Source organism: Gymnoscopelus microlampas (assembly GCF_963454915.1).
Source record: "Gymnoscopelus microlampas genome assembly, chromosome: 10".
NCBI classification, from domain to species: domain Eukaryota; kingdom Metazoa; phylum Chordata; class Actinopteri; order Myctophiformes; family Myctophidae; genus Gymnoscopelus; species Gymnoscopelus microlampas.
In genome coordinates this window covers 11,515,948-11,542,242 of record NC_139947.1, presented here as the reverse complement: position 1 = coordinate 11,542,242, position 26,295 = coordinate 11,515,948, and the positions used below count along the sequence as shown (strand labels likewise).

Below are 26,295 nucleotides of genomic sequence, written 5' to 3'. Positions count from 1 at the left end.
TGAAATGTTGTGTCCGTTATGGTATTACAGCGGAATGGGGGGGGGGGGGGTTGTCTTTCGTATATAGATGTTAGTTAATGTGTCTGTATGTGACGTATATCTGGGTTAGTGTTCTGTGTGTTGTTGTCGCGGTGGGGGTGGTGGTGTGTGGGGGGGGAGGGGTTACAGCGTGGGTGGGGTTGGCAGACATGGGGCCTTGTCCCTCGTCCCTCGGCCCCAGCGGGGGTTGGGGTGGGGGTGTTGGGGTTGTGTATGTGGGGGGGGGGGCAGGCTTATAGGGCTTGCGTTTTGAGCTCGATGGGCTCGCCGCGGGTGTCCTGCTGGGTCTCGGTCTCAGGGGGCCGACTGCCCTTCAGTGTGGCGAGGCGCTCGGACAGGCCTCTCATGCGGGGGAACAGCATGAAATCGTACAGCAGAGCGCCCATGGCCCCTCCTATCATGGGCCCCACCCAGTACACCTGCCAAAACACATTAGTGTTGTTAGTGTTCAGTCATTTCGCTTTGAGGAGTACACAACATGCAGGAGGTGGTTTCCGTTGTCACTTACCCAGTGGTTGACGAAGTTTCTGAACAGCACAGCAGGGGCGAAGGATCTAGCAGGGTTCATTCCAGCACCTGTGTAGTACATCTAAAATACAGAGAGTACAGAGGCTGTTTAGTGTGTGTGTGTGTGTGTGTGTGTGTGTGTGTGTGTGTGTGTGTGTGTGTGTGTGTGTGTGTGTGTGTGTGTGTGTGTGTGTGTGTGTGTGTGTGTGTGTGTGTGTGTGTGTCAGTGTCACTATATGGTCCGCATTCCTCACCCCCATGAGATGTCCAATGGTAACAGAGAAGCCGATGGAGAGAGCTGCAGATCCCAGGCGTCCGTTTCTCCTCTCGTCCGTCACAGCAAAGATGCACACCACCAGCTGCATGGTGAGGAACACCTCCACGGTGGTGGCCATGCCCAGGCTGATGCCAGGCTGAAGCTGGAGACACACACGCAAGGAGAAAATGTTAATATTTGGGAAAGGAAGATCAAATGAAACCCTATGAATTGTGCCACATTAAGTCTTCACTTCCCTCTACCCAGAGTTGACTATTATTGTCATTTGCAGACTTAAATGAAAGGCTTGGTTCAAGTCACCCACGGAAATGTGGTATACATCCTATTTTGGGCTGCTACTGACCCAATACCTCAATTTTGTTTATACTGTCCTTAAATTGTACATGATCCGTTATTATAAAATCCTCCTTTTCCCTATTATTAAATTCTGTGAAATACATTTCTGCTGAACTCTTCATCTGTACTCAAATCAATCACATTAACTAGACAGGTCCATTTCTACACTCTTAAAGTCAAACTAACACCCAGGCTTTTGCTGTGCGCCTCAGCACAACTGGCAGGACTTGTGTGTATAGCTCCATGGAGGCTGCTTACCGTGTTCATGGCCATGTTGCCTCTCATGTTGTTGGGCGTGACTCCATAAAGCACGGCAGCCCCGGCGACGGCGCCCAGACACTGGGCGGCCATGTAGAAGACGGCACGGAAAAGAGACATCTGTGAGCCAACTAGGTAGGCGAAGGTGACGGCAGGGTTAATGTGGCCACCGCTGATGTGGCCGATGGACTGGATGAGGGTGGCAGCTGCCAGACCAAAGCAGAGGGCCACATGCAGGACATGGTGAGGCCCGGTGGTCCAGCGCAGTGCGGCGCCCATGCCGAAAAACACGAAGAACATGGTCCCCCAGAACTCTGCGAAGACCGCTCGCCAAAAATTCATGGACCGGAACTCCCACATTGTGACTGACCGGCTTGCTTTCTCCCCAACAGAACAAGAAACGGTTCTAAAAACACAAATGTAATCTGTCAGGGCGAGTCTAGAAAACAGGTAAGCTTCGTCCTGTCCCTTTTTTGCACTTTTTGAATGCAAAATGAAAAAAACAAAACAAAAAAATAAAAAAATGATCTCCCTTTAGTGGTTCAAAGACGGAGGAATCCACCCGATAGAGCTCTACCAAGCCGTGAACTGGGTTGGTTGAAGTCAACTCAGCCTGCCGCCCCTGTCCACCTGTCGCAAAGACATAGGGGTGAGATGCTTGGGGAAGTTGTGTGAGTGAGCGTGGAGATCTCAGGTATATGGGTGGACTGTCAAGATGAGGTGGGCATCAATGCTATAGAGGGGTGTTTGTATAAAGTAGAGACAGGGATAGACAGAGTGTCCGGTGGACCTTTTAGCCTCTCTGACGGAGGAGAGAGGGCCAGACGGGGGCTTTATAACTCCCCCCCAGGGGCCCCAGGTGACGCCATAATCCCTCCCGGGGCGGGGGGCGGCAACGCTCCACATCCCAAATTAAACAAACTTAACCCCTCGGTTTCCCCCTCCGACCCCCTAGACTGAGAGGGGGGGAGTCTATGAGGGGGAGACTGACAGGGAGTCGGTCCATAGGGAGGGAGGAGGGGGGGACGGTGGGAGGTAACAAGATGGTGGAGACGGAGAAAGTGACTGATGAAAGAGAGAGGGATGCTCTCTTTCAGCGGGTGGAAATGAATTAAGAACCAGTGGCCTTAGTGGAGAGTAAGAGGACCTGTGGTGCCGTTTGTCTTTGGCCTGGTTTGTTCTATCTAGTGTCATATCATGACCGTCATCATAACGTGAGAAACAAACAAGTGCTGATGGCGATGGATGAAAAACACATGCATGTACAAAAACACACACGTTTGTACATACAAGCGCACCGTACACGCATGCACGCAGGCGCGCACACACACACACACACACACACACACACACACACACACACACACACACACACACACACACACACACACACACACACACACACACACACACACACACACAGATAATACAGTGATCCACTTTTGGGGCCCCGGACGGAAGAGCCTAATGCTAACATCATTGAACTGACCCATACACTGAAAGGCCTGACCTCGTGAAACCATTGTCTCTGCAGCAAAGCATGTGATCGTTAGCGCAATCGCAAAAGTGATCAAAATGTGGATGGACATATGTAGGGCAGACATATATATATATATACATACGCAGATGGATGTGAATTTTATATGAAGCACTTTATGATATGCGTGACATTACAACAATTCTGCGTGCACTTCATAAGTGACGTGATGACTTTATGAAGGAATCACCACATCTATTGTGTCAGTTTTCATTTGTCATATTCTAGGGTCCATAAATGATTGAACATTTCTGATAACCATATTCAAATGCATAACAGCAAAGGACACAGCTAAAGGATACGAGAGGCCAGGCAACTTGAACGCCATGCAGGTTTGACAAAGGTGCAGAACTCAGGGCCTTCAATAATAATAATAATACTCAATGACCAACAGCAATGTAGTAATGAGTATTCAAAAGTGCAAATTACAAAGTACATTTTATTTTTAATATCAATTCAAATTGAAATTTGTATTGAAATTTAGGCATTTCTCCCGCCAAATTAATTCAAGTTTTGAGAGAATTTCAACAAAATATTCATCACGACGCATTGTAAGCTTGTATATCTGCTATTTTCATTATATTTGAAATAATTAGCCAACGCATAATGTAGACTTCTTTCCATTCCTAAATATAGTAGAATATTTGTCTATATAATATATATATATATTATATAGACAATATAATATAGTAGAGTATTTGAAACGTAGTGTAGTGAAAGTCATCCAAAAACACAAATAAATACCCAAGTAAAGTTCAGTACTCAAGTAAATGTACTTCGTTGCGGCAGATGGGAAAAAATAACAGAAACAAAGATATAACATAAAAGAATGCAGTGCAACGAAGGTCAAAGAAACTGCAGCTGATCACTGAGCAGTGAAGCACACGTCATATCGTCTCTGTTCGGGTGGAAACCTCATATGTCCAAAACAGTTACATGTACTTTTCAGGATTCAAAGCTTTTCGAGCTTGTAGATCTGCTGCTTTTGATGCTTTTGTGTGACGCCGTGGTATGATCAAGTAGGGCGTTGATTTACAAACAAACACAAATATGGAGATAAGAGGTTTCTGCGCGACAGCGACAAATGATTTGGCATGCATGGCAGTATCTGCCCTGTGCTCCCATTCTGACTGAGGCTTCCAGGCACTGCTGGTCCACTCAGAGCAGAACTGATTAGCCAGAGGTTTGCATTGTGTGTGTGTGTGTGTGTGTGTGTGTGTGTGTGTGTGTGTGTGTGTGTGTGTGTGTGTGTGTGTGTGTGTGTGTGTGTGTGTGTGTGTGTGTGTGTGTGTGTGTGTGGGCACTGCAGGAGGGGCCAGAGGCGAGCACACCCAACCAAAGCCCTGAAAATTCTCAGTGAGGGGCCGGGGAAAGTGTGTGTGTGTGTGTGTGTGTGTGTGTGTGTGTGTGTGTGTGTGTGTGTGTGTGTGTGTGTGTGTGTGTAGGGGTTTATTGACCAGTGCAGGAGCATCGCGCTGACCAGTGGAGAACTGGGCAGGCAGGGAGATGAATGGAGAACGCTGAGCTCACCATTTTAACTCCCTTTTATAGATGTTTGACAAAACACACACAATGCAAAATGCTGGCAGCACTGTCATATAGCTATTGTGTGTGTGTGTGTGTGTGTGTGTGTGTGTGTGTGTGTGTGTGTGTGTGTGTGTGTGTGTGTGTGTGTGTGTGTGTGTGTGTGTGTGTGTGTGTGTGTGTGTGTGTGTGTGTGTGTGTGTGCACATGCGCGCGCACACACACAAACGCACATACAAGTATGCATGTGTGTAAATAATTAGTATGGTTTCACTGGGTTCTATGAAAAAAAGAATGAAATGAGTTGTGTAAAATAAATGCATAGGGATATAATATATGAGGATGTATACATTGTGCGTGTGTGTGTGTGTGTGTGTGTGTGTGTGTGTGTGTGTGTGTGTGTGTGTGTGTGTGTGTGTGTGTGTGTGTGTGTGTGTGTGTGTGTGTGTGCGCGCGCGTGCACACACACGTGTTCTGAGTTTAAAATCATAATGCAGTTGTCATATTTAGGAATAATATAGGAGATTTGCGGACAAATGGCTACACAGGCTGCTGGTTTTGCCTCATTTATTATCAAAACATATTTTAGACAAAAAAAACATGACTTTGACCAAAGATATAATAACATGAATTTAGGTTTATAATATTGATAAAACTTTTACAAGCCATTTATACAACACTTAACAGGGTTACAAAGTGCATCACAGAAGGAAAAAACATAACCGTGCAGAACAAAATAATAAATAAAAAAGAAAAACAAATACAAACAGATAAAATACAGTAAAGATATGTATGTAAAATGCCAATCTACAAGATCACAAAGCGCTGCAACGCGATGCATTGTGAGCTTCTATATCTGCTTTTTTCGGCTTCGAAAGAATTAAGAAGAGCCAGGCACACAGCAGGGCACTCAATAAATCCTTTATGTAATTTAGAGCAAAGCCATTTAAAGCTTTAAAAATCACCAATAAAATGTTTTCATCGATACAGAATAAAACTGCCCGCCATTGTAAGTTGGCCAGCACATGCCAGAGTAATGTGATGGGGGAGTCAGTTAAGGGATCTCTGATTGACATAAAGTGCATCACAGTAGTCCAGGTTGGAATTTTTGTTTTTTAACCATGACTAACACTAACTAAAATCAGTGAGAGACAATACTTAATTGACATTTTCTTTAGTTTAAAGAAGCAAGACTGGACAACATTCTTAAAGCAGCACTATGTAACTATTTTTTAAGAGTAAAATGTATTTTTTTCCCCCAATCGTTAGAGTATGCGATTATACAATATAACAATTGGGTGGTTGAATTTTGTCTCCCTGCTCTTCTATCGAGACATTTAGATCATGTCAAAGGTCATAGCTCACCTAGACACAGGATCTGACACAAATTTTGACAAGATTACATTTACATTTATCCCCTGAGCAAGCAGGCAGGCTTTATTAGCTCAATGGTAAAAATGTCAGTGCTTGCGCAGGAAACCGGGTTCAAATGCAGGGTAGAAGAGGAAAGTTACATAGTGCAGCTTTAACCCTTAAAAACCCTTAAAACAGAGCAGAAAACAGGACACCAGGATTTGTGGCAGCCTGCTTAATGGACCAAAGTGAGAGCGAGGAAAACAGCAATATAACACACACACTGCATTCATTGCTATTGGAAATATGTTTTCAATGAGTGTGTATGTTTGAGTTGTTATTATAGAGGTATGAAGCCGTGTTTGAGAGCAGATCCTGTATGAGGCCTTTGAGTGAGATGTACTTGTACGCTGATCGACACTTGAGCTGAGATATGAATATGATGGACTGATAAGAGCTTCATTGAACTGAGAGCAAAGAGTGAGGCGGCCTCTTTAGCATTTCAAAGCATTCAGGAGCACGGCGTGCGACTGAATACTGCACACAAAAGCAAAAGAACATATAAATGCATTTACATGGAAATGATAAAAAGCCACTGAAGGTCCCCCAGGGGTCTATACTTGGGCCCCTTCTTTTTGCCCTCTACAGCAGTGGTTCCCAAACTGGCGGTCGGGATGATTTTGGGGGGTCCCCAGATGATTAGCTTAATGTACAACTTTGTTTTCTCACTCGACAGTCAACAAACCAACATACGGTATAAGTGTATACTGGGTATCTGCACATTTCTAAAGTGTCAATTTAAGGACTTTTAAGACCTTTTTAATACATCTAACATGAAAACAAAAATAAACTGATAATAAGACCATTACTACATCAAAAGTAACCAACAAATTATACAACACAAATGGTCAAACATTGGCTAAATTGTCAAATATTACCTAAGAAAGAAGCAAACATTTTGAAAATAGACGATCTGCAAGCTCACAATGCCTCACATTGCGAGGCGTTGTGAGCTTATAGTGGAGCTGAGTCAAACTGAATTTAATGCCTCAACTCCTACAATTCCAAGTGCTTGTCGGGGTGGGGGTCCCCAGTTCAAATATGATTATTTTGGGGGGTCACAGCCTGAAAAGTTTGAGAACCCTTGGTCTACACCAAATCTTATCACCGAAAGTAGCTTATCTACAAGCTCACACTGCGCCACAATGCAACTCGTGAGTGCTGCGATCCTCCATTTTGTTTGGCGAATGTTCGGCTAATATAGGACATGAATACAATGTGTGGATGCAAAACAAAATCTTTCACACATTTATTTAAAATGGTTAATGATTTACGGATCATGATAAAAGGTATCATTGTAAAGAGGAACATGTGAACTTCTTGTGGGAATGATTTGGGTCCAAATGAACACATTGTTATATTCCTCCCTAAATGCACCATTTACTATACGATACTGTACATGCAGGTTTCACATGCACCTGCACAGTGAACAGGCCGATACATAGGCTAGTAAGGCTACACATAGCCTACAGGACATACCGTACAGTAACCTAAATTCCCTGACAACATTTTTAAGTGACCTTAAATCATGGCTTCAGCTCAACACTAACTGGCCATAGTTAGATCCCTAGCATTGGATTCTTCTCTTAGTGTAATATACAAATAATGATGCTAATAATAATTTATGTGGACTTTTTATTTGATGGCCTTGCTGCCCTGGCATGTGGCCTCAAAATGTGCTCTCAAAACATTTACAACACCAAAAGGCCAAGTGGCCTTGCCCCTAAAATGATTAAATTCCAGGCATACTTATATACCGTATACTCTACTGTATAGGCCCACACACTGAGTACAGCACACTGATGTTGGCCTACAAGGCAACCAAAGGCATATGGCACCCCCGAGCCTTCAAGGCCTGAACCAAACCTACAACCCCTCTTGCTCACTCAGATCAGCTAACACAGGAATGCTACAAGCCTTCCCTAAAACATAATGGACAGTGGACAACGCTCCACACGTCCCAGACTCTTCTCTCTCCTGGCTACCAAACAGTGGACTAAACTCCCCATTGCAGTCAGAACTGCAGACTCACATCCAACTTTCCACCGTAATCTGAAGACTCGCCTCTTCAGACTCCACCTCAGCCCCTAGCAGTGTTGCATTGGTGAATCTATCTCTGGTGGGACGCTCTTTCAAAGACGTCACACGCACGTCGCTTAACATCTACACAACAGGTCACACAATGGACAACCAATATGCATCTATAGGCTCATTCCTATGTTAATTCACCTGGTGTGACATCCGGCAGTCAGCATGCAGCCTTTGTAAACTTTGTTGAGGAACCCATACGCAAAAAAAGGAAAAAACAGCACCCTCTGCTGTTTTCTTCCTTTGAATTTGACTCTGGGGGGGGCCTCCCTATAGAATATGGATAACAGGATGTTGGCCGTTAGGTCCGCCCTCAGCCCTCCACTTCCGGTCCACGTGTCTTTGTTTACATTCCCAACATTCCTAACTATACATGTCGTAACAGGAGCTCCCGAACAGATTCAGCTGCGGAGCTCTGATTGTGTCTTGAGAGATTCGTTGAGGTGTGAACTTAAGGGTTGTTTTTAATTGATGCATGTGCGTGCGCGTGCTCCCGCTCAAAAGACTGGTGGGACGGCGTGTTACCGCGTGCAATGACCAATGGCAACATTGGCCCCTAGCACTTCAATCTCCCTGTACCACTTCTTGCAACCTTTTCTTTCAAATGATGCTAGCAATTGACCAAGACACAGTATGGCTACTATATGCAGACATATCTCGGTCACTAACTTCTCATGTTTTTCACAAATGTTTAAGAATGTGATTTAGATCAAATGCTATTTAGACAGATGCTAGGTAGGTTCATATTCTACGTGGTATCCTAGTTTTCTCTACTTCTTCCGATCTCGCACTTGTAAGTCGCTCTGGATAAAAGAGCGGCTGCTAAATGCCTAAATTGTAATTGTATGCGCGCGCACACACACACACACACACACACACACACACACACACACACACACACACACACACACACACACACACACACACACACACACACACACACACACACACACACACACACACACACACACACACACACACACACACACACACACACACAATTATGTGTGTGTGTGGAGGGGGGTGGGCACCCACAGGCACCCACATGTGCGTGTGTTAACACAAACACACTAACACATGTATGTATTTAGTTGTTCTCCTGTTTGTTAGCCTGCTTGGCTCTCATGGCATTCTGGGTGACCGTGGAGAGTGAGGAGCGCGACACGCTGGCCGTCTCCACGATCTCGATGTCCTTACAGGTCAGACAGGCCACCAGCTTCTGGCGAGACGCCGCCGGTGCAAAGAAGAACTCATGGGAGACTCCAGCCAGAATGGCTCCGATCAACGGGCCAATCCAAAACACCTGCGGTACGGGCGATAATTGTGTAAATATCCATAGACATTCTACCCGGAAATAACACCTATATACGTGTTGTTTACAAACATTCTGATTTTGTGTATAAAGTCCTGTCTTGAAAGTAAAAGTCTTAGTTAGATAGAAGCAGTGGTGTAAAGTAACTAAGTACATTTACTTATTTGAAAACTTTAGTTACTAGTTACTTTGCAGATATAAATTATTACATTATATAACATACATTAACCACTTTAGCCCTATTTTATACCTAGGCTATTTGAAAATAGCCGATCTACAATCACACAACATTGTGAGCTTGTAGATCTTCTATTTTCAAACATTTTAGCACTTTTACTTTTGGTACTTTAAGTACATTTTGATACCAATACTTTTGTACTTTTACTCAAGTAAATCTTGAATTCTGGACTTTTACTTGTAACAGAGTACTTCTACATTGCAGTATTAATACTTTGGTCATTTGGAAAACACAGACGTTGATGGATGTCAGAGGGTCTTACCCAGTGGTTTTCCCAGAAGCCAACGATGATTGCTGGACCCAGAGCACGTGCAGGATTCATACATCCCCCAGAGAATCTCGCCTGGACAACGATAATAATGCAACCATTCAACATTTATGGGCCAATTTCAGAGCCATCAATGATCAAGGATTTTATGAGATGGGGTGTGGGTGCCTACATGGTAAATGGTGTAATTACATAGCGCCTTTGTCCAAAGCGCTTTGTAGTGTGCATTACATTCACCCATTCACACACAGATGGCAGAGGAAACCACACAAGGCACCAACCAGCTCATCAACGAGCAGTTACGGGTTCAGTGTCTTGCTCAAGGACACTTGCTCGACACGAAGCCAAAGAGGGGGCGGGGATCGAAACCTTCTGTTTCCAAAATGGCCGCTCTACCTCCCGAGCTTGACCCCTCATTGTCTCTAAACCAATGGACGGTTGAATTAGTGCTTCTCTTACCGCCATCAGAACTCCAGTGGTGTGGGCGAATCCAATGGCCAGGCTCCCCGAGTCTGATGTGATCTCCCTCCGTCTCTGGTCTTCCACCGCGTACACAGTGAACACCAGCTGGAAGGTGCACAACACCTCCATCCCCAGAGCCTGGGCTGCGTTCACCTCCAGAGGCACCTGCAGGCCAGGGAGGATTCTTCAACTCTCCTCAAAAATGTAACAAACATATATTCTTAATAACACACCGTCACCTTCTTAAATTAATGGCCTATGTCCTTTTTATTTAATACGTTTTTCAGAAAACTGAAAAAACGGAACCAAAACAAACTATATCATATTTCTTAATCATTTCACCCAAAACGTTTATAACATTATATGACTATTGACATACAAATAGCACTGTCAGTTATGTAAACATAAGAGGATTAAATGACTTAGGCCAATTTGTATTTTGACTTGAGCCAAATTTAAACCTGACTTAGGCCAAATTATTTGTGCAGTAACTGCCTTACTCCAGACTTAGGCAAGACAATGTGACTTGGGCCCCAAAATATTTGCCCAAGTCACATGGTCACACTCTTGACATAGGCCATTATACTATACTGGGGTGGGAACACCATGATCTTTTCTCCAAGGATAGGCGATTTTCATGACAGTGTCATGAAGAGCTGATTTAGGCAAAAATATAATTTTCCTCAAAAAATGACCTAGGCCGTTATTGTAACTCATTAAAACCGGGAAAGCATACGCGTCATTTTAGATTTTTGCGTTGGCTATTAAAAAATAGCAGATATACAAGCTCACAGTGCGTCACACATGCCACCACGATCTTGTACATCTGCTATTTTTGAACATTTTTGGAAAAATCTCGAAAGTGTGAGAACAACTGATTTAGAAGGCATTTGGCGGATTCGGCCTCAGGTCTTAATGGGTCAAGAAAGGTGACGACACGGAAGTTTGAAGATCAAACCTTGTTGACAAAGTACTCTGCAGAGGATTTGAGTGGCAGGGCCAGGTAGAGGGCCCCGGCTCCCAGACAGGCTCCCAGACACTGCGCGCTGACATAGGCCACGCCCCTCAGCACGTCTATTCTCCGCGTGGCCATCATGGTCAGAGTGACAGCGGGGTTCACCTGGACACAGGGGAAACAAACACATTGTCGCTGTTGGGTGGAAACCTTGTACTGTATGCAGTGGTCTATTTTATACCTAGGCTATTTGAAAATAGCCGATCTACAAGCTCACAACGCGTCGCATTGCGACGCGTTGTGAGCTTGTAGAGCTGCTATTTTCAAACATTTTAGTCATTTTACTTTTGGTACTTTAAGTACATTTTGATACCAATACTTTTGTACTTTTACTGAAGTAAATGTTGAATTCCGGACTTTTACTTGTACTTACTTGAGTACTTCTACATTGCAGTATTGATACTTTTACTTAAGTAAAACATTTGAGCACTTTTTCCACCACTGCTTGTATGTCCAAGACAATAAGTTTCAGGAAAAGGAATAAAGAACATGTGTTCCAATGGATCCAATATAGTCGTTATGTTGTCACAATACTTTTCGTTGGTTAAATATTTATAAAACCCCACAGAACTTTCAATTTTTAACATGTTTACAACTCTACTTTGGCGCAACACTCTCTTTTGTACAACAAAGTAGCAAGCGTATTTTTTTATTTTTTTTATTAAACTATAAAAAGTTTAAATATGGATATACAAGGTTTCTGCCCGACAGCAACGATATACAGCATGTACTCCAAAATTCAAATTCAAACAGCCACACAACTCACAGACCAACACAGTCCTAAAATACGTCACAGAAAACTGGTGTGATGAAGACGACTCACCTGAGTCCCGCTGATCTCTCCAAAACAGTGGCACAGTGCGACTATGACCACCCCTGCTGCCAGGGCCGGGTACAGGGGTCCCACAGGGGCCTCTTCGGGGCCTGGCACAGAGGCCCCTAAAACGGTGCTCACTAACAGCAGGGTGCCCAGCAGTTCTGCAAGCATGGCGCGCCAGAACTGCCGACTACGGAGCTCCTCAGAGGGAAGGGGACGGTGACACAGAAAGCCCATGTTTATCTTACTAGTCGTCATTTACCGTTTGGATGAATTATAGCTTCCATATCAGCACATCATTCTCATCACAGCTATTCTATTAGCATACTGGAATTTGTGTTTTACTTATAGCTGATAAAGTACAGTCCAAATAAAGTCCCTGTTTTATCTAGTGAGTAGAAATAAAGCAACTAATTACGCTTTCAACTGACCCTCAAGGTTATGTCACAATTGTTTTTAAATGCAAAAATGTAGTACGTGCCAAGAGCAATGCAAAAGACTTTTTTCCTCAAGACACATTATTAACCCTTAAAATATGACGTCGTCTTGCTAGAGAAAAAAACGACTGACAATAACTAAAAATGTTATGAATGCTATCTCTTATTGTTTACATTAACGTTCTTAATGTTAATGTTCTTTCTAAGAACATGTCAACACCAGTTAAGTTCCGGATAGGTCAAATACTAACATACCCTTTGAAGTGCATTCAGCATTCATGAGGAGAAAATCACACAAAATACTCTATGGTAAATGCAAAGTTGTAAACTAAGCTTACCTCATGCAGTGCCATTTCAAACAAGTGATGTTGTTTCTTCTGTCTGTCAATCTGTCTAGAATCCAGATGGCTCCGTCTTTACTTCCCTTCGTGTGTGTGTGTGGTCAGGATTTAAAGGTCTGGGGGTCTCTATGCTGCACGGCTCATCACCTGTTCTGAAGGAGTGTCTGCAGTGTCCTTCAATGACAAACAGTCTCTTCTCTCTCTCTCTCTCTCACTCTCTCACTGTACTCATCATTCTGTACCAAACCAAGCAAGGCAAGTTGATGTATTATCCTGCACAAATAGCTTTCTTAACCACTTAATCTACTATATACTATTATACTATTATTTTGTATTATACTTTTTTCATAGACCTCTATACATGGCCTTATAACAGGATCAATTGTTGGACAGATGACAGCCAAGGTTTTAGGACAAAGGTTATCTTTATTCCCTTGTGACCAGTGACCACACACTGCTTGCCATGCCTTGAGGTAATAATGTGGTAGTCTGGTAGATAGCCACAAGGAAACAAAGCATGAAAAGGCAGATAACAGACCTGTCATGATAGAGCTCTGTCTCTCCCTGAATGTTTGTGGGGATGACTGATTTAGCCTGCGTGCCTCGATCAACCCCGATGCACAACAGGTGTGTAGTCACACCTATAGCTCGGAGTCTCTGTCATGATCTGCCTTTTGATGTCGTTTTGTTTCCTTGTGGCCATATCTACCACATTATCACACCAAAAGCAGTGTGTGGTCTCATTGGGATTAAAGATCACGTTAGTCCTGAAACCTTGGCTGTCATCCGTCCAACAATTGAACCTGTCCAACAATTGAACCCTCCTTTTTGCCCTCTACACCAAATCTCTTTGCCGAAAATAGCCGATCTACAATCTTACAGTGCACCGTTGTGAGCTTGTAGATAGGCTATTTTCAGAAAGAAATACAAATACAAGTTTTGAAACGTTTTTAGGAATAGGGTTTAAGTGGTTAATGGCAAGGTTCCCCCCCCTTGTTTTGTCCCTCTGCCAGTCCTCTCTAATTTGGAGTCCTAAGCACCTGTTGCCTCACACACTTCCTGAGCCTAATTTTCATATGAATTAGGAGAGGGAAGCGACCATTACTGAGGGGGGAGGGGGCGGGAGGCACCAGAACAACAAGACGGATTATCAGCAAACCTAAATAATAGTAATTCTCTACCGAAATTATCTCTCTAATCACAGAAGTTATGAGATCAACATAGACTAATATACCAATTTATAACAGATCAAACAATATCATCTGACATGATACTACTGAGATGAGATAGATTGTCGTAGATCGCTATGGCAGTAAAGCAGTGATGACAGAGGTTAAAGGTCAAAGGTGATTACTCTGGAGTGGCTACCTAATGCTTAAAATTGTGACTTGAAATAAACAGTGTCATGATTGTATCATCTGGACACGATCGAAATCTCCATCCTGCCCGTTTATCGAAATATAAAATCTCATCATCCCCCCCCGACTACTTGTGATGATCACCATGGGGACAGCAGCCACTTTCATGATGCTGTTGCCATAGCAGCTATTGTGCCGCTGCATCTGTCGATGCTTTCCACATCCTCTTTGATGCCAAACAAACATTACTCTTCATGAAAACGACGACGGTCAGTTGGGAATTCCTCTGTTTAACCCATTAAGACCTGAAGCCGATTCTACAAATTGTCTTCTAAATCTCAACAGTATTCTGAAAAACCTATGTTTCTATATCAGTGGTGCTCAAACTTTTTCATGTCAAGGACCCCCAAAATTATATGTATTTGGCCGCAGACCCCCATCTCAAAATATTGTGTTCCAGGGAACCCCAGAAGCAAGGATATAGTATATCGCCCTGGGGGACGCCAGTCAACTAAGTATAAACGTAGTGGTTAAAAGGTGTGATGCGATGAACGACAATAGAATAAAGCTAATGCTGTGTAATGCAATGATAATATAGAACAGTTTTCATTTGCCTTGGAAATGGGTGATGCTGAGATGGATGTACACTGCAGCCTGTAGGTCAGCTGTTCTCAAACGTTTTCATGTCAAGGACCCCCAAAAGTATAGTATGGATGTATGTATGTATTTGGCCGCGGACCTCCATCTCAAATTATATTGTTCCAGGAACCCCCAGAAGCAAAGATTTGAGTTACAAATGTTTGCTTTAAATATATATATATTCAAAGGTTTGCAAAAATGTTCACAATTTTTCAAAAAATGCAGATCTACAAGCTCATAGCGTGGCACTCGGTGCCGCGCTATGAGCTTGGATACATCTACTATTTTTCAATAGCCCAAGTATAAAAGGTTAAAGTGGTTACAATTATTGTGATGCTATATTAACACATTTTGCTAGGGACCCCCTGGAACCCCCCCCCCAAGGATCCCCGGACCTCACTTTGAGAACCAATGCCGTAGGGGATGCAGAAAGGTTTGGGGGGACAGGTAAGGTAGGGGACAATGTCCAAACGAGGGTCTCCTGACCTTCTTGGCGTCAGGGGCCCTCATCAGTGTAGCAGACTAGGGTCCAGAATGAACTGGTTGGGCGGAGTGTTAGCGCGCCCCATTATGGTGTGGATTACCCCCATCCACAGGCTCCGTTATCCCCGCTTTTGTGGAGCTAAGCCCCCCCTGTTGTGGGGCAGGATGGTTGGGGGGGCACAGAGTGGAACCCGCTGGCGTGGGGAGTTTTCAGCCCCCTCCACACAGAATGCTGACACTGACACAATATAGCCACACACACACACACACACACACACACACACACACACACACACACACACACACACACACACACACACACACACACACACACACACACACACACACACACACACACTCTCTCTCCTTCTCACCGAGTGCCACTAAAACTCCTCACAAAGTGCCAGCTAAGGGATTTGAGAGAGAGAGAGAGAGAGAGAGAGAGAGAGAGAGAGAGAGAGAGAGAGAGAGAGAGAGAGAGAGAGAGAGAGAGAGAGAGAGAGAGAGAGAGAGAGAGAATTCATCTGTGGAAGTAAAAGAAGGCATTGCTATGCAGATTTGTTGATCATTAACATACAGTGGTGGTGTAAAGTATTTAAGTACATTTACTCAAGTACTGTACTTAAGTACAGTTTTGAGGTTTTTTTTTTTACTTTACTGGAGCATTTCCAAATTTCTATACTTTTCCTTCTACTCCACTACATCTCGGAGGCAAATATCATACTTTCGGTACGTTAAGTGCATTTTGGTACCAATACTTTTGCACTTTTAATCAAGTACATTTTGACTTCCGGACTTTGCCTTGTAACAGAGTATTTCTATATTGCAGCATTGTGATACTTTTACTTAAGTAAAACATTTGAATACTTTTCCCACCACTGACATACAGTATAGTAATACAGTAAGTAACTGTCCCCTACACACTGCAGCCGTTTTAGAGTGTCTACTGTAAAGAGTGACTTTGAGTCCATGTCAGCGTGGAGCAGCTGGTTGTGATAGCACGGCCTTCCCAGGAGCATGTGCTTCAGACAGGAGTGACAAGGCACTGGGTCAGGGCTCTTGTGAGACACTTTGTGCTGTGTTGTCAACTTACCTCGTGTCGTACATCTAAGACAGTGGTTCTAAAACTGTGGGCCGGGACCCCAAGGGGGGTCCCCACATGATCTTTTTTTTTTTTATGTCCCCATATGACAGTGAAGTGACAATTGAACAGCTTTTTAACCCATTAAGACCTGAGCAGATTCTTAAAAATGTTTTCTAAATCCTAACATTTTTTTTTTCAAGATTTAAAAAAAATAGCAGATCTACAAGCTCATAGCGCGGCACTCGGTGCCGCGATATGAGCTTGTATATCTGCTATTTTTGAATAGCCAAAGAAATCTAAAGTGACACAGATGCATTCCAGGTCTTAATGGGTTTAATGCCTAAAAAAAACAACAGGTCAAACATTGGCCAAATTGTCAAATAATATAAGAAAGAGGCAAATATTTTGAAAATAGCCGATCTACAAGCTCACTTGCTCACACGCTTTTGAGCTTGTAGATCTGCTATTTTCACAATATTTATCTGTGGAACCGAGTCAAACTAAATGTAATGCCTCAACTCAATTCCAAGTGCTTATCAGGGTGGGGGGTCCCCTGGTAAAATATGATTATTTTGGGGGGGTCCCCAGTTCAAATATAATTATTTTGGGGTATCACGGCCTGAAAAGGTTGAGAACCACAGATCTAAGAGGCAGGAGGTAAACTGCTGCGTTCATGTCCACTCAATTTGCAGTCGTGGAATAATTATCACGCTCGGGACCTCGAGTACTGGACTCTCACACCCAAGCAACAGGACAACCACATTGTTTGCATACATTACCATGTCTGAGGAGCCGAACAAAAATAAACCTGTGGACAAGACATAATAAAGACCACCACCTTGAAATCTTTCACATCTTCCGAATCCGAACACTGGACATTATGTTAAGTCAACTTCACAATAGTTGTGTATGGTAAATCCACACACACACACACACACACACACACACACACACACGCAACATTAAAAACGAGCTATTCTGTCCTATTAAATAGGGGGGAAATAGGGGATTAGTTTATGTTACATAAACACAATTAAACTATATTAAAAACAAACTTCACATATTACTTTTCAACTAAGTTTAACAAAAGGTCTGACATTTCGATCCATGTTGGATCTTTGCCAAGTCAATAAAAATAAAAAAAAGACCTGTTCAGTCCTGCCATACACTCACTGCCTGCTACATGATGTCACTCGTTTTTATTTAAAAGAAGTCTAAACCACAGCTCGATGTGCAGGTTTAATCCTAAACCACAAGAACCTTGGTGTCCCTATTCTGGGCATGTCATAATAGGCACACATTCATCAGCGAATGTGTGCATTGTGAACTTTTTCATTGTATTGGGGGGAGAGCAGACCAAGTACACATTTTTTTTCTAAGTATTGAGGGTTTACGTGGTTAACTGTCAGAAAATACACATCCATTAACATGAATCCAACACAATGCTACACAAGTCTATGAAGCCATCTATGAAAAGGTTTTAATCAGCAACACAATTTATACAACATATATGGGGGTGGTCCCTGCTTCATCTCTCTCTCAGCTAAGGGTCCTTGGCTAGAAAAACGTTGAAGATCCCTGGTTTAAGAGGTTTAACTATGTATGCAGTGATACATCACACTGTAAAACGGGTAGGAAAAAGGGGCCGTGGACAATGGATCCTCTCTACTAGATGTGGTTTTTATTCAACTCACAGTACATTCTACAGATGCTCACATGTTAACATCACCTTGATACAACATAGTCTTGTAATACCTCCTCTTAAAAATGATAAATTGGTCCTAAAAATATATATAGAAAGGAACAAATTTAAAGTCACAAAAACTGTACATTGTTAAAAATTTCACTTAACACCACATTTGGTTTTTATTTTAATGTATTTTTCTTTTCTTTTTTTTTGAAAAACAGAGCTGTCCCTTCAGTGTAACAAGGAACATCAAAGTGTATTTCCTACCAACCGATTTGCTTTTCAGTGTAAGAAACTAGCTTAAATAAAAATCCAGGTTGCGGAGTCATCCTGTCGCCTTCATTGACACACCAACTGTCCCGTACAACGTGTACATTGGCCCTTGTACAGATGGAAAACAAAAAAGCTAAAAACACACAAAAAAAGAGGAATGTAAAACGGAATGAAACGGGCAGAATTTTGAGTTGTGGACTTCAGTCTAAAGGGCCATTTGCAATGTCTGGCCTTCAATCTGGTACATCATACAGGACTATCATCTTCCACGTGACCGCCTTTCAGTGCTTTCCGCCCCATCAGACCCGTTACAAACTGGAAATATTCATATGTAGAAGTAGTTTCATTACTGGACCTATTCGTATTTTGTTTTAAGTCAACTGAAAGCAGCATCTTGATGCTCCTTTTATCAGCAGTTAATTTGTCAGGAAATGTTTGCCTCATTTTACTTTAGTACACATTATAGTGTAAATAGCAAAAGTACAGTGAGAGCTCTGCAGATTAAAACAAATGACTAAGAGATAAAATGGTGCTCACATTGTTTCAGTCCAATCAATGTGGCCCGCGACGCACGTCCACCGATCGTACGCTGAAGCTAAAAACTACCGGCTTTGTTTGCTCATGTGATCCAACAAAGGGTACAGCCGAGTACAAAAAACCCCAGACTGGTTTTATAGACAAAACACGAAATCCTCCAGTTATAGCAGTGGTTCTCAACCTTTCCTGGATCAGGGCCCACTTGAAAACCTTTAAGTTCTTATTTATTGGTATCACTTTTTAATATTAAATCTTAGCCAATTATGTGGAGGCCAACCAGTGGGCCTCCCACAGGTCCACTGGTTGAGAACCAGTGAGTTATAGAAACCAGTGTCCTTCACACAGCAGCAGAGGAAAGGTGTGTGTGGGAGGGAGGGGGATCATGTGACCGTGTGTGTGTGTGTGTGTGTGTGTGTGTGTGTGTGTGTGTGTGTGTGTGTGTGTGTGTGTGTGTGCGTGCGTGTGCGAATGTGTAAGAGTTTAAGTGGAGGTTATACAATGCCTACTTGTGACAATCCAAGAAGAAAACACGCTCATTTTTTTTCCGTTTAAACTGGCCTTTTTCATAAATCGTCTAGAACATCTTCTATTAGGTAGGTCTGTACACATTCACTACAAGCTATTGCTATTAAATAATCCCAGCTATGGTAATCTTTATATATATATAGAATATATAATAAAAAATATATTGGAGCAAAAAATTACTTCTAGGCATAAGACCACGTTACATTACATCTCCAATGAACAGGTAAGAGAAAGGGGCCCAAGCCTTAAAGAGGTTTCTTCTCCACTTGTGTTGGTGGAGGGGGGTCCAGAAAACAGTCCTCTGACCCGACAGTCAGTCTTGAGACCCCGGTACCCCCTCACGGCGGGACCCTGCTTATGATATGATGCTCTGTGACAGGAGGAGGATTCCTTACAGGTGAGAGAATGAAGTGAAGAGGGGAAAAGACTGGAGGTTATCCCTCCCTCTCCACTAGTCGAGGGAATGTGGGGAAGAAGAAAAAAGTTCAAGCCAACAACGTGTTCGGGGCCTTAAAAAAAGCTGAGGCCAACAGTGGAAACGATAAACAGACAAATAATCAAATCTATACATATATACCTATACATGTTAAGAATACAGGGTGGCTGGACGCGTCTTCCAGACAGTCTTAGTAGTAACGGGGAAGAGGAGCCGACACCAGTCTGAGGAAGCCCCACCCCGACCGGGGGGGGAGGAGCGCTCCTGGGCTCCTATAGTCCGATTCATACTTCGTCCACCGAGAATAGCAGACCGCGACGCGTTCCGAGCTTGTAGGTCCGCTATTCTCGGCCGCTCTCGGCCAGCGCGACAAGCATAAATTAGGGCCTATTTGTCCTTGTTCTCGTAGAACTCCGCCCAGCGGCTTTGGAAGAAACGCCTCATGTTGTGACCGGCCATCCCCACCTCAGACGTGTCCTCGTTAAAGAGCTCGCAGTTGTTGAACACCAGCTGGGCGTCGGCCGCAAACTCCTCACAGCTGCAGTATCTGTGGAGAGAATGACACCTCCATTCAAACCACTTTTATTTTGTTTACTCATTATGCCAGTTAAATTCTTCCCCCACACACACACTTCACTGTGCCGTTGTATCCTTCTGGCTCACCTGCCAGTGAGGAGCCCCCACCGGGAGGACGTAGAGCCTCCGTCCTACTCCTCCTGCCCAACACTCCCCGCTGACAGGTGCCGCCCCAGCACGTAGGAGTACGTGCAGTGACACATGTCTCCCCCCCCCCCCCCCCCCGGCTTACCTCCCCTGAACACAGGCCAATTGTATTCATATAGACGCTCAACAAAGCCGTATAACCGCGGTGGATTCAAACCCCTCGACTCCGGTGGTGGGCAGGTACTTTCAGGTATGCTCACCCCAGAATAGGGACACTAGGGTGTCCCTATTCTGGGGACACCCTATTCTAATTCTATTAATTAAGCATTATTATACTCAAGGTGCTTTACCGTCATTATTGGCATGACAGTGATGCGGTCAGGAACAAGGCTCTTGAGGAGAGTTGCATAATCATCACTGCAGTGCTAATAATGATTGTAAAACACACCCTCGAGTGTAATATTATAAACATGCAAAAGGTTAACAAAATACAACATACAATCACAATAGATTTTTACTGTGGGGCAATTCGCTCTCACAATAACAAACTTTTTGTGAGTGTTATCTCGGTTTCCCTGGAAATCCATGGGCCTGAATGACACAATAGCCAGTGGCCCAGTACCCGTTTACTCAGCCGGCCCAGACCCATTGACTTGGCTCTGGGCTAAGCCAGAGCCAAGTCAATTCCCAAAGTGAGTCAATACCACATATATTGACTCAGACAACTTGTAACAAACAAAATATGTTTTTTATTGACACATTTTGCCACTACAGTATACGTCTGTGAACTTCACATGCATTTATGAACTAGTAGCGCTAGCCTAGCACTGTGTCACAGAGACACACTGTCACCAGCACAGCTGAAGAGGAATTCAGAGTGGGAGGAACTTCTAGTACACAGTCAAACCCACTGAGGATTTGTCAAGGCTGAACAGTTGGCTATTCTAATCAGTGGCAGAGTGATAGCTATATATTCATTAGGCCGTGCTCAAATCTTTTATTTGAGAATGGCTAGGTGTGCCGTCATGCTCATTTGAGCACGGCTGGAGAGCCTATTCCGACCAATCCGATTGCTTGGTCGGAACAACCTGTTGTATAACCTACAGTAATGACCTTTGAGAGAACACGGGGGCGAGGTGGTCGTACCCTCCCTGCAGCAGCCTCTCTCTCATGGTGAGGAAGTCCATGGGGTTCTTGACGATCTTGCGGTACCCTGGCACCAGCCGCGGGTTGACGGGTTCCAGGAAGGGCCAGGCGTCTGCGTGAGCCTCCATCTCCATCAGGATGATCCTAGAAAACGCATAAAAAAAACACCACACCATCAGTCGATCACAGCCTGCACGTTGCAACAAACGTTGGCTCACAAAAAAACATCTATCACAGGAGCAGCCGGAGAAATATTTGCTGTAGAGACGGTTTCAAATTACGTCAATAATGACTTGTTTCCTGGATAATAACTCGTTTCCTGGATACCAAAAGCCTTGTTTTGTTGGTCAGCTTAGCTAGCTAGCTATAATGTAATGTTTTATGGGAAGAGTAAACAAAAAAACGTGGAGAGAAGTGAGCTTCAGTCTCCTTGACCTAATAATGCTAGGCTAGTTGATCATAGTTAATGTATTCAGCCTACAAGACAATATTAACCACTTAAACCCTATATACACGTCGTTGACTGGTATCCCACAAGGCTCTATACTTGGCCCTGTACTCCTTGGCTTCTACAGCTCTTAACAGATCAGCGTAAACGGTAGGAACGCTGGCACTGGATGTACCCCGTTTTAAAAAACCTCTGGCACTTCATGCGTTAACAACACGAGTGCTCAGATGAAACGGTCTAAAAAAGGCAGAGCGTCATTCCAAATACATCAACAGCACTCACTCGCAGTAGGTGAGGTCGGGCTGGTTGCGGGTGGTCATGCGGCGCCGTTTGGCCGGCGAGTGCCCCGTCCCCGAGCCTCCGGCGCCTTCCCCGGAATAGCGGGAGGACGAGGAGGACGGCGGCGGGGCGTCTTTGTGCCTGGTGGCCATGCCGGCGGTGCGGCGGGGCGTTGCGTCTTCCTCGGAGCTTTCGTCCTCGTATCTCCTCTTCTTCACCCGGTTCCTCTTTTTGGAGGAGCTGTGTGGCGAATCACCTTCCTCCTTTAAAACGAGCAAAATGACAGGTTAGAGACGGAGGTCAAACAGATTGGGAGGATTGGAAGAAATTGCAACAGAGGGGAAATTTCCAGGGAGAAAGCGAGGTCTGAAAAGGACTTATTGCTAAATGCCACTAATCTTAGCCTGCATGCTGTGATTGGAGATTGCCGCTTAAAGCTGGCTGTCTATTGTGGGTGGATAACATTATTTTTTTTAAAGTGTCCTGACCTTGACAACGCATGTGGGACAGAACCAGTCCCCCTCGGGCACCTGGGTGACCTTGGGCTTCAGGCAGTACATGTGGCAGCCGCGGTCGCAACCGTCGCACAGCAACAGGTACTCATCATTGTCTCCCTTCCTGCACACCTGACAGGTCTGGAGATGCAGAGAAACCACACGGTGCTGATGGTTAGAACCTGTCCCCAAACCTCAGTCATACTACTAGTGGTGTGCTGCATTACCAATAGAGCTGACCCTCGAAGCTTTTTTTTTTGGGCTGACGAAGGGATCAAAAATCGATTTTAATTTGACCGTTTGATTACATATTCATATAGAACGGGGTCATTCCTATGTTCCCCGCTTACCTATGGATTATGGATTGTGCTTATGTTTAGCTGTAAATTTCTCAAGATGAAATTCAAAACTTATTGATTTTAGCCTTGTGCGGTTTTAACTGTGGCTGCAGATAGCGTTAGCCAGCCTAGCTTTTAGCCACCGGCCAGTCTACTAGTCTGGAAGAGAAGAGGGGCGCAGATCTACAAGCTCTCAACATGTTGTGCTGCAACGCCTTGTGGGTTTGTATGTCGGATATTTTGATAATAAAAAAACATTTAAATAACACAAATAGTTTTTTTTTTCACGTTTCAATCCTGTGCCATTGAACGAAGCTTCAAACTGTTTGGGTCAGCTCTAGTTACAAAGTGTCATAGATCACTGGTTCTCAAAGTGGGGTCTGGGGACCTCTAGTGGTACTTGAGAGGGTTCCAGGAGGTTCCCAGCAAAAAGGAGAACAGTTGAAACACTTAAAAAAGGAGCACTTCAATTATATGAAGCACAGATTGAAAATGGGCGATCCTCACTATTGCTCATTATAAGACAGTCACCCTTTCTGTCAACACACACTGCATCTCAGGGTGTGACAGTTCAGAACCCTGCCTACCAGTGACATCACCGAAGGGAATTCCAAGCTAATGGAAAGTTAGCATGATGAAACAGAAGCCATTGTTCTTGCATCAATACAAAGGGAAAAAAAGAAAAAAACATGGTTTGAAATCTTGTTTGAAATGACCAAACCTGCCTACTGATGTCATTGTTAGGCAGATTTCTGAACTGTCCACAGCCAACTCTGAGACGCAAATGAGACAGAAATGCCCTGGCACAAAATATTTTCAAATGTTCATTTGGGGGTCTATGACATGATCATGTTTGAGAAAGAAATGCCTTTGTTACTAACAGCGATGGGAGATATTGGAAGAAAACTCTAGATTTTGCATATATTCTCACTTGAAAGTATGTCATTAATTAAAATAGCTTTTTTGACTGCAACTTTGTTCTAGACTACTTCTTTGGCAGTGTACAGTTTCATCTTCTATATTTGCAGTACAAATTACCAGCCACAGTCAGCATTCACCAGTATTTTTTGTCAGGTGGCTAGACTTAATTTCCCCACCCTGGTTATTAGTCTCCGGTTAAAAACACAACTGTGGCAGCATTACGTTTCGGTAAGGAACAAGGAAACCACACTGACTCAAACAGAATATTATCAGTGACAATGAAGAGCAAAACAGCCCATATGAAAAGCCTCTTACCACTTTGACAACAGATCTCTCCCAGGCGATGGCCTTCTCAAGCTGCAGTAGACACAGACACAGCTGGGGGGCGCTGCGGCACCGGTCCAGAGCCTGCCTCCACGTTCGCAGCCGAGGGGTGATCTCACTTTCAAGACTGGGATAAGAAGAAATATAAAAACAGGGTATGATGTAAAACATATATATATATATATATATATATGTTACAGTATAATTGGAAAACCAGTCAGATTGAAAAAGGAGTGCTCGTTTTCTTCGAGTTCACCTCCCGCGCTCAAAAAAAGAAAAGCTGTCTCAGAAGTACCGAGAATAAAGGGGGGGGGGGGGGCAATGATTTACGATTCTGTCCCTATCGGTAGGCCTGTCAAAATTATTACATAATCGTCTAATCACAATTATTTGAGATAATGGCAATTATTTTTGCATAATCGCCATAATTGTTTCTGTGTTGAAACATTTTCACACATTTTCAAATATATTTTTTAAAAAAAGCAGAAATAGCTGATCTACAAGCTTACAACGCGTCACTTTTTTTTTGTTTTTACATGTATACAATTATTAAATATGTCAATCATTTCTTTTATTTGTCAGTTATTCAGTTATTTGTCATATCTGCCCTGTGCAATTTTTGATTTACAAAGCCTAAAAGGCATTATAATGTTCCAATGTGCAATGCCAAAAAACACAATTAAATCGTTAATCGCAATTATTTGAGTGACAATTAATAGTCAACTTAAATTTGTAATCGTGACAGCCCTACCTATCGGGACATAACTAGTTTTTGCTAAGTGCTACATCAATGAAGGAATGAATTTAGCAGAGTGTCTCCAGTCACCTCATAGCATCCATAGGCTGCAGCTCCTCTCCGGGTGTCGGGGTGAGGGGAGCGAGACGCATGATCTCGGCGGCGTTCCAGAGGGGCTCCTTCAGGTAGCGCCTCTCGATGTTGCGCTCCAGGTTGGCCAGCCGCAGCACGGCCAGGTCCAGAGGGTGGGTGGCGATGCGGGGCAGGTCGGACCACTCCTTCTTGGTGCGCACGATCCAGTCGTCGCGCGGGTCAGCGTCGTGCTCGTAGTACTGCAGGTCGTCGCGCGTGGAGTCCGGCTCTGGGACCGTGTACGGCTGAGACGAAACGGGAAAAGAAAGAAAGTAGAGGGAGACGTTAAAAACACAGGAAATCAGCCGGCATTTCTTTTTTATTGTGAAAATTTGTGCAAATCTTTGAATATATATTTAAAAAATTAAGCGAACATTTTTAACTCATTGAGTGCCCAAATTATTATCTATTTCTGGCCATTACAATTTTTATTTTTTCAAAGTAAAAAAAAAGTGCTTAGGAAGCGAGATACAGCCTTTTTAAGTTATAAGTTAAACAAGGAGTGGATGGACCTGCAAATCTTCAGATGATGACATCTTGCCCCTCCTTTCTTTTCTTTTCTTTTTTTCTATTTTTCTCAAAAACACGTGAAACACGTTATGGCACTCAACACCATAGCGCTAAAACACGTGAAACGATGGCACTCAATGAGTTAAGTTAAATCTTTGCTTCTGGAGGTCCTTGGCACAACATTTTTTTGAGATGGGGGTCCGGGCCAAATACATATTATGGGGGTCCTCATGGTGTGCCCTCATTTCCCAATACAGAGGCAAATTCTATGCTCTAACAAAATTGTTTTAACCCCTTTCAACCTTCAGTTTTTGGGCACATCATTATAGGGGTAAAAATTAAGGAACAATTGTAGATTGGCTAATTTTGCTATGAATACAGATGTGTCTTTACTTGCCCAGCAGTATGCCTTA

The 26,295-nt window shown here is 43.6% G+C and overlaps 3 protein-coding genes across 6 annotated transcripts in view; all 3 read right to left on the bottom strand.

Annotated features, from left to right (window-relative positions):
• Positions 1–272: 272 nt before the first annotated feature.
• Positions 273–1,777, bottom strand: mipb (major intrinsic protein of lens fiber b; the record flags this gene model as incomplete). Its single annotated transcript, XM_084068276.1, has 4 exons — positions 273–458; positions 548–628; positions 801–965; positions 1,418–1,777. 4 exons carry the CDS (start codon positions 1,775–1,777, stop codon positions 273–275), a joined length of 792 nt encoding a protein of 263 aa, XP_083924402.1.
• A 7,141-nt stretch (positions 1,778–8,918) lies between these two features.
• On the bottom strand, positions 8,919–12,995 carry LOC311052997 (aquaporin-4). The gene is made up of 6 exons (XM_084068335.1): positions 12,867–12,995; positions 12,098–12,289; positions 11,218–11,379; positions 10,257–10,424; positions 9,792–9,872; positions 8,919–9,282 (listed from the first exon to the last, which is right to left on the bottom strand). Exons 1-6 carry the CDS (start codon positions 12,879–12,881, stop codon positions 9,067–9,069), a joined length of 834 nt encoding a protein of 277 aa, XP_083924461.1. The 5' UTR covers positions 12,882–12,995; the 3' UTR covers positions 8,919–9,066.
• A 5,099-nt stretch (positions 12,996–18,094) lies between these two features.
• The window catches only part of baz2a (bromodomain adjacent to zinc finger domain, 2A), a 30,039-nt gene continuing 21,838 nt past the window's right edge, over positions 18,095–26,295 (bottom strand). Inside the window, exons 25-30 of one of the 4 annotated variants that reach the window (XM_084069779.1) lie at positions 25,331–25,617; positions 24,496–24,631; positions 22,916–23,062; positions 22,431–22,690; positions 21,659–21,844; positions 18,095–20,438 (exon numbers count right to left, since the gene is read on the bottom strand). In XM_084069779.1, the coding sequence (XP_083925905.1) occupies positions 20,279–20,438; positions 21,659–21,844; positions 22,431–22,690; positions 22,916–23,062; positions 24,496–24,631; positions 25,331–25,617 (1,176 nt within the window). In that variant the 3' untranslated portion in view covers positions 18,095–20,278. The remainder of the gene's footprint in view (positions 20,439–21,658; positions 21,845–22,430; positions 22,691–22,915; positions 23,063–24,495; positions 24,632–25,330; positions 25,618–26,295) is intronic. The other 3 variants (XM_084069780.1, XM_084069781.1, XM_084069782.1) reach the window with 3 other exon arrangements.

Coding starts and splice junctions, on each gene's coding strand:
- LOC311052997 (XM_084068335.1), bottom strand. Junction 11,380..12,097: donor GAGAGATCAGCGGGACTCAG/GTGAGTCGTCTT, acceptor CCCTGTGTCCAG/GTGAACCCCGCTGTCACTCT. Junction 9,873..10,256: donor CCACTGGAGTTCTGATGGCG/GTAAGAGAAGCA, acceptor ATCGTTGTCCAG/GCGAGATTCTCTGGGGGATG.